Source organism: Condylostylus longicornis, unplaced genomic scaffold, assembly GCF_029603195.1.
Source record: "Condylostylus longicornis isolate FDR11 unplaced genomic scaffold, ASM2960319v2 ptg000095l, whole genome shotgun sequence".
NCBI lineage: Eukaryota > Metazoa > Arthropoda > Insecta > Diptera > Dolichopodidae > Condylostylus > Condylostylus longicornis.
The window spans coordinates 86545-99041 of record NW_026578063.1 but is presented as its reverse complement, the minus strand read 5'-3'; the positions used below and the strand labels follow the sequence as shown (position 1 = coordinate 99041).

Genomic DNA, 12497 nt, shown 5'->3' with positions numbered 1-12497 from the left:
GAGTTCCCTGAAAGGCTCGCCAGTTATTTTCGGTAACAACCAGAACACAAATATCAAATTTCAAGAAATTCCATCAATTCGTTCCGTAGATATGGTGAAAAATGTAAAATCGGCCCGCAGATCAGTTCACGAGTCCGGATCTTTCCAAAAAATTTATATGTTCATTGTTTTAATACGAGAAATTCAAATATTAAATTTCAATAAAATCGGTTGATTATTTCTCTTTTATACACAAAAATGTATATTTGGCCCGTAGTAAACGCTCACTTGCTGATGCCTGATTTCTTCCAAAATCTTAGGAATTTTTGCGGACGGCCGACCAAAGCTCATATATGAAATTTCAAGTAAATCGGTTGAATATTTTCTTCAAAATGTTCAAAAATGTAAAACAGGCCCGCTAAAAAGTGCAGTTCCCGAGGCTTGATATATCCCAAAAGTTGATCAATCCGTGGCATGGTGGAAATAAACTTACATATAAAATTTCATCAAAAGCGGTTCAGCAGAACTTGAGATACACGCGTGCACACACATACCGACAGACCGACAGGTTGCTAAAAATAGTTTATTTACACTTCCCTACTATGGAGAAGTGAATTCCCACCGAAAACTCGATATGCAAAATTTATTGCCATCACATAGCCTACCTATTGTATACACAATGCGGTCGGTAATAAGAAACGTAGGGATAAAAAATTTTAATTTAAAATTTTCAGCAAAGCGTTATATTATATTCCAGAATTCTGTTATTCATTAACCGCAGCGGTAAGACTGTTATTTCGAATACCACATACCGCGTTACGAGTATTTAAATTCAGCAATAAGAAATTTATTTTGTTTTATGTTAAGGCCACGGCTGACGATATCATATATATCATATAACTATGCATTTCTCATGTGTGTACTATGTTAATTAAATTAATATGAATATTATGAAATTCATAAAAATGATTGCATATGGGTCTTTTTTGATATTAAAAGTCCATGTAATTCTTTTTAGGTATGTATGTATTTTTAGTTATAATAGGAAGTATATGCAAATTGTAAGTAAGTCTAATTCACTGAATTACCTAAACAGTTTCTTTATAATATTTTTATTATGTTTTCTTTTATGTAGGGGACAATTCTACTTGTCTAGTTTGACAAATTGAAACGATTGTAAAAGCACCATTATAAAATTTAAAACAATCTTAAAAGTCTTAACAATCTTAATCAGTAAGTACAATCTTAACTTCTAAATTAAAATCTTATAAAATTTTACTTAACGTTATTTTAAGTCACGTTTTCTAGACTAAAAAATATAGCACCAATTTTTTTTATTGAGTGTATTGTCATTTTACAATGCAGGGTCCTTTTATCTGATATTTTTGTTATGGCATCAGCCTTTAATCGAAGGGTCTCAGGTCCAAACCACGGTCAGATCAAAATAAGCTGAACTTGTATATTTTTAGGTGATGTTTAAAGAAAAGAATTTAGGCAAAATCAAATAGAGAAAAGGTTTAGGCAAAAATAAAATAATAATTGTATTCAAATATATGTATGTACATATGAATGTAATTATTCAAATAAAGAAAAGGTTTAGGCAAAAACAAAATAATAATTTTATTCAAATATATGTATGTACATATGAATGTATTAAAATTTAGCATTTTACAGTTTTTCGTTTGAAACAATAAAAGTGAAATTCTAACTACATACGTACACATTATATTCTGTATGTATATTTTTTTAAAGCTTGGTGACGAAACATAATATGGAAAACAACAACAAATGAAGCATTATTATTCAGATGCCACAAAACATCTGATGTCTTTGACAAAAGCTAACATTTATTTACGTTAAAATTATTTCGATTCTCCGAACCAAAAATATGTGAGATCATTATATTTTCAAATATTATTTATTTCTCGGATTGTGTTTCTAATAATAACGTAAAACGTATCATTTATTTCTTAGTTTGTGTTTCTAATTATAAAAAGTATAAAAGAAAAACGTACTTTTGTTACACAAAATTTTTTTCAGAAAATCATAAAATAGAGCTATTTCGGGGCTAAAAAGTTCCAATGTCAGATTTTTCTGGCACCCTGAAGCAAAACTCTAACTAATGCCTTTTGTCCCATGTCTCTAGCCCTTCTAGAAGTACCCGTACTTTTTGGCACCTGTGAAGTAGCTATATATATATAATTTTATAAATTTTGTTTCTTCTTCTTCTTCTTCTTTATTTAGGAAATTTTCCTGTTATTTTTACAAAAGCTTCTTTTATAAAACATAGAATACATATTATATAAATTTACATTTTTCTATTATAATAAATGGCCCCTAAAAGGCATTTATATGTTATTCATATCCTTGTATAAGTATTTTTATAATGAACACAAGAAGTCTTCAATGAAGATCGGAGGATCCGGATGTCCAGCATTCTCGCCATCTTTTTTGAGGCCTACCAGGTGGTCTGCGGCTATTTGGCCTCCCGATCATGACTGCTTTGGCAATTCTTTCTTCGGGTATTCTCTGAACATGTTGTTTCCATTCTTTACGTCTTCTTCTGCTCCACTTGTTAATATCTTGGATGTCGCATATTTTCCTTATTTCTTCGTTTGGCATAATATCAAGCTTAGTAAACCCTGCTATTGTTCTTAAAGTTTGCATTTCAATGGTTTGCATTTTACTCTGCGTTTCTTTGGTATCAGCTCTTGTTTCGACACCGTATGTTAAAACTGGTCTTACACATGTTTTGTAAATCCTGACTTTGCTGCTGATTCTCATGTAAGAGTTTTTCCAGATAACATCCCTCAAATATCCAAATATTGAGGCAGCTTTTATGAACTGTGTTTTAACTTCTTTGCTCAGGTCTCTCGAAGATGTTATTAAGTTACCGAGATACTTAAACTCCATCACTTGTTCTATGGGTTGGTTGTATATAGCTAGTTTAACTCTGAGTGGATGCTTTGATATAGTCATTGATTTTGTCTTGCTTGTTGATATTAGCATGTTGAAACTTGTGCAAGCCTTTTCAAATGCATATAGTAACCTTTGTAGATCATCTTCGTTGTCTGAGATCAATACAGCGTCATCTGCGTAGCAGATCACTTTCAACTCAAGATCGCCTATATTGTAACCGCTGGCGGATGATTTTACTACAGTTATAATCTCGTCCATGATGATGTTGAAGAGAACTGGACTTAGGCTATCTCCTTGGGGGATTCCTGCTACTGTCGGGACTTGGTTTGAGAGGTTATTTCCCACTTTAATGAAGGTATTATTTGGGTGTTCAGATCTTCAATTACTGCTACAATATTTGAGTTGATGTTTCGTTTTTTCAGCAGGTCTATGACGTCATGTAGTTGAACTCTATCAAATACTTTGGTCAGATCAACAAAACAAAGATAAGCTGGTGAGTTGAATTCTCTGTAATTTGTCTCAGAATAAATATTGCATCAGTGGTAGATCTATTGGTACGGAAGCCTTGCTGTTCTTCTGCAATACCCGTGCCGGCAACTTCTATTGACACAATTTCTGTAAAGAGTTTCAGCATGGAACTTAGAAGAGTTATCCCTCTATAATTTTCTGGCAAGTTCTTGTCTCCTTTTTTAAAAATGGGAACAGTTATGCTGTTTTTCCACTCTCTGGGGGCCTGCTTATATGTCAGAATTTTGTTGAATAGGTGAACTATTTCATTTTGAAACTGCTCTCCGCCATACTTTATCATTGCGTTCGAAATTTCATCAATTCTGGGAGATTTTCTATTTTTTAGCTTGCTTATGTTCGCCTTAACAATGTCGCAGGATAAATAATATGCTCTTCCGCCTGCATATGATTGGTTATTATTTCTGTAATCATCTGGTAAGGCCACACTGTTATATAAGTCACAAAAATATTCCTCCCATGCCTCGATTTGTATATTGGAGAATGTCAGGTACTCGTTAATTGGTTTCTTACGATTCCTCAGCATGTTCCAAACCTTTTTCGGGGCACCGTATAGGTCGTGCTCCATCTCGTTTGAGAAGTTTTCCCAGTAGTTCTTTTTTATGTTGTCTATTGCAATATTTATTCTGTTTCTCACTACCTTATACTCGTTATATGATACTTGTTGGCGTTTAAATCTTAAATAAGCCTCACGTTTTTCAGATGCAAGCACCTTTACCTCTTCGCAAAACCATGGTTTTAAGTTTCGTTTTTTGTTGTTAATATTAACGGTACGTTTACCAATCGATTCGGTCGCTGCTTCGAGTATATTTGTTTTTAATTTATTCCAGGCATTGTTTACATCATCTTCTTCTTCAATTTTGTTTGTTTGTATCTTTGAGTTGATCCTGGTTTGGTATAAATATTTTGTAGACGAGTTTTGCAAATGATTCTGTGTTAAACTTTTCAACGATTTGACTGGTTTGATTTACTCCGGTTGGCAATTTAGAGTTGAGCTTCATTAAAACAAGATTAAGATCAGTTCCCACATTTGCTGATGATAAGACTCTTACGTCCATTATTTTGGCCGGGTGAACATTGATGTTGGTAATGATGTAATCAATTATTGATTTTCGTCCTCTTGAATCTACAAATGTGTATTTGTGTTGGAGTTTGTGATCAAAGAATGTGTTGTTAATTCTTAATTCATTTTGAGCGCAGAACTGAGTCAGTCTCTCACCATTATCATTCATTTCGCTTTCGTTAAACCTCTGCTTAATTCCACGAACTGCATCATTCCCTACTCGCGCGTTGAAATCGCCAAGGAGTATTATCTCATCTCTGGGTGGTATTTTATCTATTACTTTCTGCAGTTCAGTGTAAAAAGCATCCTTTTCAGTTTTTGTTTTGGATATGTCTGGTGCGTAAATGCTGATAATGTGGGTTTTAATGTGCTGTTGCAAGTTTAGGGTAACTAGTAGAATACGATCATTCGTGTATTCGATATGGCTAATGCTTTTTTCAAATTTTTCATGAATGAGTAGACCAACTCCTGATGATGCCCTTTCTGTTTTATCTTTGCCACTGTATACGAGAACAAAGTTGTTATATTTCGTGCTACCTTTACCCTTCTTTTTGGTCTCTGACAGTGCGCATATATCAATTTTGTGACTTGTCAATTCAATTAGAATCTCTTGATCACGTTTAAGGAATGACGTAATGTTCCAACATTTTGTTTCACACCTATAAATATCTAATATTAACTATTTTCACGTTGAAATGTAAATTTTAAATCAAATAAGTATGTAAGCTAAAGCAACAAAAACAATATGTTCACCTATGTATGTACATATTTGTAAATGTATATATGATATGAATAAGATTTTTAATTGCGAAAATAAGAACCTTTAAACATACTAATGTATAAAAATATATAAAATTGTTAACAACAGAACATGCGACATTAAGGAGTGGTGTTTTTTATTTGAGTCAATATTTTTTTAGTTATTCTGGTTTTGGAGGATAACATATCGTTTGTAAGACGTTTGGTTCAGAAGAACAGTAGTTTTAAATAATTGGCAACTTATTTGGGTTATCATTTTATTCAATTTTGCATAAGAAAATAGTATTCTTTGGATATTCTAACTAGATGCCCAAAAAGAATATATGCATACATATGCATTAAATAAAAGACGTTATAATTACGTTTGTATGTACGTATTTAAAGTTAAAGTTTGTAAAGTTTGCATGTACGTATTTTTAAAGTTTGCACGATACTTTTGCATTAATAATTTATGTGCAGCATTTTTAAATATCTAGAAATATGTACATATATAGATAAATGTACTTACGTAGATTTAATTGTTAACATATTCTTATTGAGTAATATTTCATATATTAACTAATTCTTTCTTAGAAACATACATAATAATATAGGTTCATATTTTAGGAAGACATATTTTACCAGGAATATAAAATTTTGTTTTTTATTCCTAGTCCCAAAAATTATTATTTTATTAAGAACGTTTTATTTTTATACCAAAAAAGATTGTTTTACTTTAACTATGTACGCGCAATTGACAGGTCAATCTTTTATAATGTTGCATAAAGTAAAAGCGTGTGTATTGGAATTGTAATAATTATATACGAGTATTATCTAAAAAAACCTTTTCCCCTAATTTTTTATAGTTCAGAAGTAATGTTTTCATACGTTACTATGTTTAATTTAAAAACAAGGCTTTTATCCACCTTGTACTTGGAATGAATAAATAAAGTTGGGTGAAACAAATGGTTTATATTGTAGCACTTTTCCCTTCAGCAAGTGAAAATACTGTTTTTGAATACAGTCTATGTATACCAACCACACTATTAAAACAAGTAAAAACGTTTCAGTCGGTATAAACCGATTGAATTATACCCTGCACCTTTCGTTATTGTGTAGCAATTACCTGTGAAATCATTCTATAGAAACTTCACGGACATGTCTGACCTATAATTGGACACCCGACTGCCAAGTTTCATGAATCTGACTTTATAATTTTTCCAAATATTTAAAATTAGCTTTTGGAGTTGTATGGCAAGTACCTGAACCTGTCAAGGAATTCCATCAAAACTTCACAAATATATGTGACCTATAACTCGACATACAACTGCCAAGTTTCATGAATCTGCCTTTATTATTTTTCCAAATATGTAAAATAAGCTTTTGGAGTTGTATTGCAAGTACCCGAACCTGTCAAGCAATTCCACTAAAACTTCACAAATATATCTGATCTATAATCGGACACACAACTACCAAGTTTCATGAATCTGACTTTATTATTTTTCCAAATATTAAGAATTAGCTTTTAGACTTGTATGGGAGCTACTCGAACCTGTCAAGCAATTCCACCAAAACTTCAGAAATATATTTGACCCATAATTAGACACATGACTGCCAAGTTTCATGAATCTGACTTTATTATTTTTCCAAATATGTAAAATAAGCTTTTAGGGTTGTATGGCAAGTACCCGAACCTGTCAAGCAATTCCACTAAAACTTCACAAATATATTTGATCTATAATCGGACACACAACTGCCAAGTTTCATGAATCTGACTTTATTATTTTTCTAAATATTAAGAATAAGCTTTTAGACTTGTATGGGAACTACTCGAACCTGTCGAGCAATCGCACCAAAACTTTAGAAATATGTCTGACCTATAATTGGACACACGACTGCCAAGTCTCATGAATTTGACTTTATTATTTTTCCAAATATTTAAAATAAGCTTTTAGACTTGTATGGGAGCTACTCGAACCTGTCAAGCAATTCCACCAAAATTTCAGAAATATATTTGGTCCATAATTGGACACATGACTGCCAAGTTTCATGAATCTGACTTTATTATTTTTCCAAATATTTAAAATTAGCTTCTGGAGTTGTATGGCAGGTACCCGAACCTGTCAAGCAATTCCTCCAAAACTTCAGAAATATATTTGACCTATAATTGGACACATAACTGCCAAGTTTCATGGATCCGACTTTATTATTTTGCCGAATATAAAAAATTTGCTGTTGGAGTTGTATGGCAGCCACCCGAACCGCTGCAGCTATCCCATTAAAATTTTTAGAGCATGTGTAGAATATAATTGGACACATGTATACAAAATTTTATATTTATACCTTTATTAGTTTTTGAAATATTTAAAATAATTTCTTGGAGTTGTATGGCAGCTACGTGAACCCGTTGTCCGACTTAGTCCAATAACAATAGGGTTCGTCCTTGGCACAAAAGAAAAAACTTGTGAAAGTTTGGTGTTGATTGCATTATTCGTTTTTGAGTTATCGTGCGATCGGACGGACGGACGGACATGTCTAAATCGACGCAGAATTTTACGCTGAGCAAGAATATATATATATGTCCATACCGCAGATGACTCCTTCAAGTAGTTACAAACTCCATACCAAAGTTAATATACCCTTCACGAAGTGCAGGGTATAAAAATTAGTTTCATTCATAAACGAAACTGCTTCTAGGATTGCGTATATTTACGATGAACAATTTATGCAGTCCTTGAAGTAAAGCAAAAATTAATATAAAGAGGGGTTAACATAATACTCGATTTTAAAGGTTAATTGCGTGAGTTAAGAAAAATAATTATATTTTTTAATGTCATAGAATTTACCGTTAGCTTTTTCCGTTTATAGAAATTTAGAAAAACTTGTGTTTCCAGAAATATAAGGCGTCAAAAATTCAAATTTTACACATTTCAAGAGGCGATAACTTGAGAGGGGGTGGAGTAAATGAACTATTTATTAGTGCCTAAAAGCTACTAAAATTTCAGGCGCCCAAAACCTGGAGATTAGAACAAAAACAAGATCAAAAATTTGAAAAAAAAGAATTTTATATAACGGTAAATTTTAACGACCATTTGGTTTTTTTTAAGTTTAAGTATAGTATCCCGTGATAGAAGAAGCAACCAACTGCTTTTTTGCGTTTGCAAAATTTACAAAATGCATATGGTTCTACTACAGTAAATAGTTGAAAATTGGCATTTTTAGGGGGTATTTTTACTTTATTTTAAAGACTGCATAAATCGTTCATCCTTAAATATATGCAATCCTAAAACTAGTTTCGTTTATGAATGAAAATAATTACAATAGTGTGGTAGGAGTCCATAGACTGTATTTAAAAGCAGTATTTTCACTTGTTTAAGAGAAAAATGCTACAATACAAACCATTGGTTAGACCCAACTTTATTTTCTTTAAGCGTTCATTTCATGATTCATGAATGATCCACTAATTTCTCTATTAATTAAATTTAGTTTGCAGAAATCTATTATGTATATTATAACTGTAAATTATAACAATCAATAACAATATTAAAAAAAATCTGATGTGATCGGCACATAACCGACCGCAATGTGTATTGTTTAGCTAAGTGAAAGTATTACAGAATATTATAAAAAAAATCTGATGTGGTCAGCCCATAACCGACACATTGTGTATTGTCTAATTAAATGAACGTGTTACTGAATTTTATGAGAATGACTGTTAAATACTTCTTTCCAATTTTTAGGACATTAGTAGGCTTATAGTTAACATAACTAGAAAAATGTAAATTTGGCTCTTAGTAGAGTTTCGCTTTGTGAAACACTGAAATACTCGCCAATTAGTTTCGGTAACAACCAGAACTCAAATATCGAATTTCAAGAAATTCCATCAATTCGTTCCGTAGATATGGTGAAAAATATAAAATCGGCCCACAAATCAGTTTTCGAGCCCTGACCTTTCCAAAAAATTTATATATTCATTGCTTTAACATGAGGCATTCATATAGTAAATTTCAATGAAATTGGTTGATTATTTCCCTTTATATACACAAAAGTGTATATTTGGCCCGTAGTAAACGTCTATTTGCCGATGCCTGATCTTTCCAAAAGTTAGGAATTTTCGCGGACGGTCGAGCAAAACTCAAATATGTAATTTCAAGTAAATCGGTTGAATATTTTCTTCAAAATGCTGAAAAATGTAAAATCAGCCCGCAAATCAGTTTTCAAGCCCTGATCTTTCCAAAAAATTTATACATTCATTGCTTTGATACGAGGAATTCATATAGTAAATTTCAATGAAATTGGTTGATTATTTCCCTTTATATACACAAAAGTGTATGTTTGGCCCGTAGTAAACGTCTATTTGCCGATGCCTGATCTTTCCAAAAAATTTACATGTTCATTGCTTTAATATGAGGAATTCAAATATTAAATTTCTTCCAAAACATAGGAATTTTCGCGGACGATCGAGCTGAGCTTATATATAAAATATCAAGTAAATCGGTTGAATATTTTCTTCAAAATGTTCAAAACTGTAAAGCAGTCCCGCCAAAAAGTGCCGTTCCCGAGGATTGATATATCCCAAAAGTTGATCAATCCGTGCCATGGTCGAAATAAACTTACATATAAAATTTCATCAAAATCGGTTCAGCCGAACTTGAGATACACGAACTATAAAAACAGAAACGTTATAACAAGTTGTTGAAAATTCTTGTCTCTCATTGTTTTTTTCTTTAATGCTTTTTATGTCAGACGCTAATTCATTGAAGATAAGATAAGTTGCGTTAATAATTCTCTCTTGACTGTTGAATTTCGCTTTTGGGAGTGTAATTCTAATATTGTTAGCAGCTCTGGTATCGTGAGTATGCATTTCGTTACTTACAAACATGCTATGACATCAAAATAAAATTTGTTTACAGTGTATATATCGAACTAATGCAAACTTATGTTACCTAAACAATACATCACTGCCCTGGTAAGCGTAAGGCCACAAATTTCAAAATTAAAAAATTTTTCCGAACTGCTTTAATCGGGTCAACTTCGATATAATTCGTACGTTTTTCATCAATTTATTTTCTATTGAAATTATTTTTAGCACTTTTCCAAAAATTTTTTGAAAAAAAGTGCTTATTAGTTTCACTCTGTCCGTTCGTCCGTCCGTCCGTCCGTCCGTCCGTCCGTCCGTCCGTCCGTCCGTCCGTTCGTTCGTCCATCCGTCCGTCCGTCCGTCCGTCCGTCCGTCCGTCCGTCCGTCTGTCCGTCCGTCCGTCCGTCCGTCCGTCTGTCCGTGTGTCTGTTTACAAAACTTCTACACCCTTGAAGATAGAAAGCTGAAATTTTATATGTACATAGATCTTTACTAGAAACTTATTTCTGTAGAACAAAATTTTTACCTATCTCCTCCCCTCTAGAAGTTATACCCCCCCAAAACCCTAAAAATGGCCTTTTTTAACTATTTGTTGCAATGAAACCATAAGCATTTTTGAAATTTTGCAAACGCAGAAAAGCAGCGGCTTGCTTCCGCTAGCGCGGCATACTATATTTGAACTTTAGAAAAACAAAATGGCCGTTCAAATTTACCGTTATCTAAAGTCCTTTTTTTGCAAATTTTTGATGTCGTTTTTTTTCCAAACTACATCCTGTAGAAGCTTGAAATTTTAGAAGTTTTTAGACATTATCAAATAGTTCATTTCGCTAGAAGAAAATTTTTTTCCATCTCCACCAAAATTTAGGATGAATGATTTATGCAGTCTTTGAAATAAAGCAAAAATTAATATAAAGTGGGGTTAACATAATGCTCGATTTTAAGGTTTAATTTTGTGAGTTAAGAAAAATAATTATATTTTTTAATTTCATGGAATTTACCGTTAACTTTTTGCGTTAATAGAAATTTGAAAAAGCTTGCGGTTTCGGAAATATAAGGTGTCAAAAATTCAAATTTTACAAATTTCAAGAGGCGATAACTTGAGAGGGGGTGGAGATGGAAAAAAATTTTCTTCTAGCAAAATGAACTATTTGATAATGTCTAAAAGCTCCTCAAATTTCAAGCTTCTACAGGCTGTAGTTTGGAAAAAAAACGACATCAAAAATTTGCAAAAAAAGGACTTTAGATAACGGTAAATTTGAACGGCCATTTTGTTTTTCTAAAGTTCAAATATAGTATGCCGCGCTAGGGGAAGTAAGCCGCTGCTTTTCTGCGTTTGCAAAATTTCAAAAATGCTTATGGTTTCATTGCAACAAATAGTTAAATAAAGTTGGGTCAAACCAATGGTTTGTATTGTAGCACTTTTCCCTTCAACAAATGAAAATTTTGCTTTTAAATACAGTCTATGTAGTCTATGTACCTATCACACTATTAAAATTATTTTCATTCATATACAAAACTATTTCTAGGGTTGCATATATTTAGGATGAATGATTTATGCAGTCTTTGAAATAAAGCAAAAATTAATATAAAGTGGGTTTAACATAATGCTCGATTTTAAGGTTTAATTTTGTGAGTTAAGAAAAATAATTATATTTTTTAATTTCATTGAATTTACCGTTAACTTTTTGCGTTAATAGAAATTTGAAAAAGCTTGCGGTTTCGGAAATATAAGGTGTCAAAAATTCAAATTTTACAAATTTCAAGAGGCGATAACTTGAGAGGGGGTGGAGATGGAAAAAAATTTTCTTCTAGCGAAATGAACTATTTGATAATGTCTAAAAACTCCTAAAATTTCAAGCTTCTACACAATGTAGTTTGGAAAAAAAACGACATCAAAAATTTGCAAAAAAAGGACTTTAGATAACGGTAAATTTGAACGGCCATTTTGTTTTTCTAAAGTTCAGTATAGTATGCCGCGCTAGGGGAAGCAAGCCGCTGCTTTTCTGCGTTTGCAAAATTTCAAAAATGCTTATGGTTTCATTGCAACAAATAGTTAAAAAAGGCCATTTTTAGGGTTTTGGGGGGGTATAACTTCTAGAGGGGAGGAGATAGGTAAAAATTTTGTTCTACAGAAATAAGTTTCTAGTAAAGATCTATGTACATATAAAATTTCAGCTTTCTATCTTCAAGGGTGTAGAAGTTTTGTAAACAGACACACGGACAGACGGACGGACGGACGGACGGACGGACGGACGGACGGACGGACGGACGGACGGACGGACGGACAGAGTGAAACTAATAAGCACTTTTTTTCAAAAAATTTTTGGAAAAGTGCTAAAAAGGCCATTTTTAGGGTTTTGGGGGGGTATAACTTCTAGAGGGGAGGAGATAGGTAAAAATTTTGTTCTACAG

The 12497-nt window shown here is 32.5% G+C and overlaps 2 protein-coding genes across 2 annotated transcripts; both read right to left on the bottom strand.

The window, feature by feature from the left end:
• Window positions 1–2382: 2382 nt before the first annotated feature.
• Window positions 2383–3156, bottom strand: LOC129613899 (uncharacterized). The gene has a single exon (XM_055528218.1). It carries the CDS (start codon window positions 3154–3156, stop codon window positions 2383–2385), a length of 774 nt encoding a protein of 257 aa, XP_055384193.1.
• A 208-nt stretch (window positions 3157–3364) lies between these two features.
• LOC129613898 (uncharacterized) lies at window positions 3365–10088 on the bottom strand. The gene is made up of 3 exons (XM_055528217.1): window positions 9876–10088; window positions 4366–5165; window positions 3365–4310 (listed from the first exon to the last, which is right to left on the bottom strand). The coding sequence occupies exons 1-3, from the start codon at window positions 10086–10088 to the stop codon at window positions 3365–3367; spliced, it is 1959 nt and encodes a 652-aa protein (XP_055384192.1).
• Between the last annotated feature and the right edge of the window lie 2409 nt (window positions 10089–12497).

Bases quoted from the DNA above. Each gene is read 5' to 3' on its own strand.
- LOC129613898 (XM_055528217.1), bottom strand. From the start codon at position 10,088: ATGCATACTCACGATACCAGAGCTGCTAACAATATTAGAATTACACTC. The intron at 5,166-9,875 runs GTTCGGCTGAAC...ACGTGAAAATAG, and splicing joins TTATAGTTCGTGTATCTCAA to TTAATATTAGATATTTATAG. The intron at 4,311-4,365 runs GTTTAACACAGA...ATACCAAACCAG, and splicing joins ACCAGTCAAATCGTTGAAAA to GATCAACTCAAAGATACAAA.
- LOC129613899 (XM_055528218.1), bottom strand. From the start codon at position 3,156: ATGGACGAGATTATAACTGTAGTAAAATCATCCGCCAGCGGTTACAAT.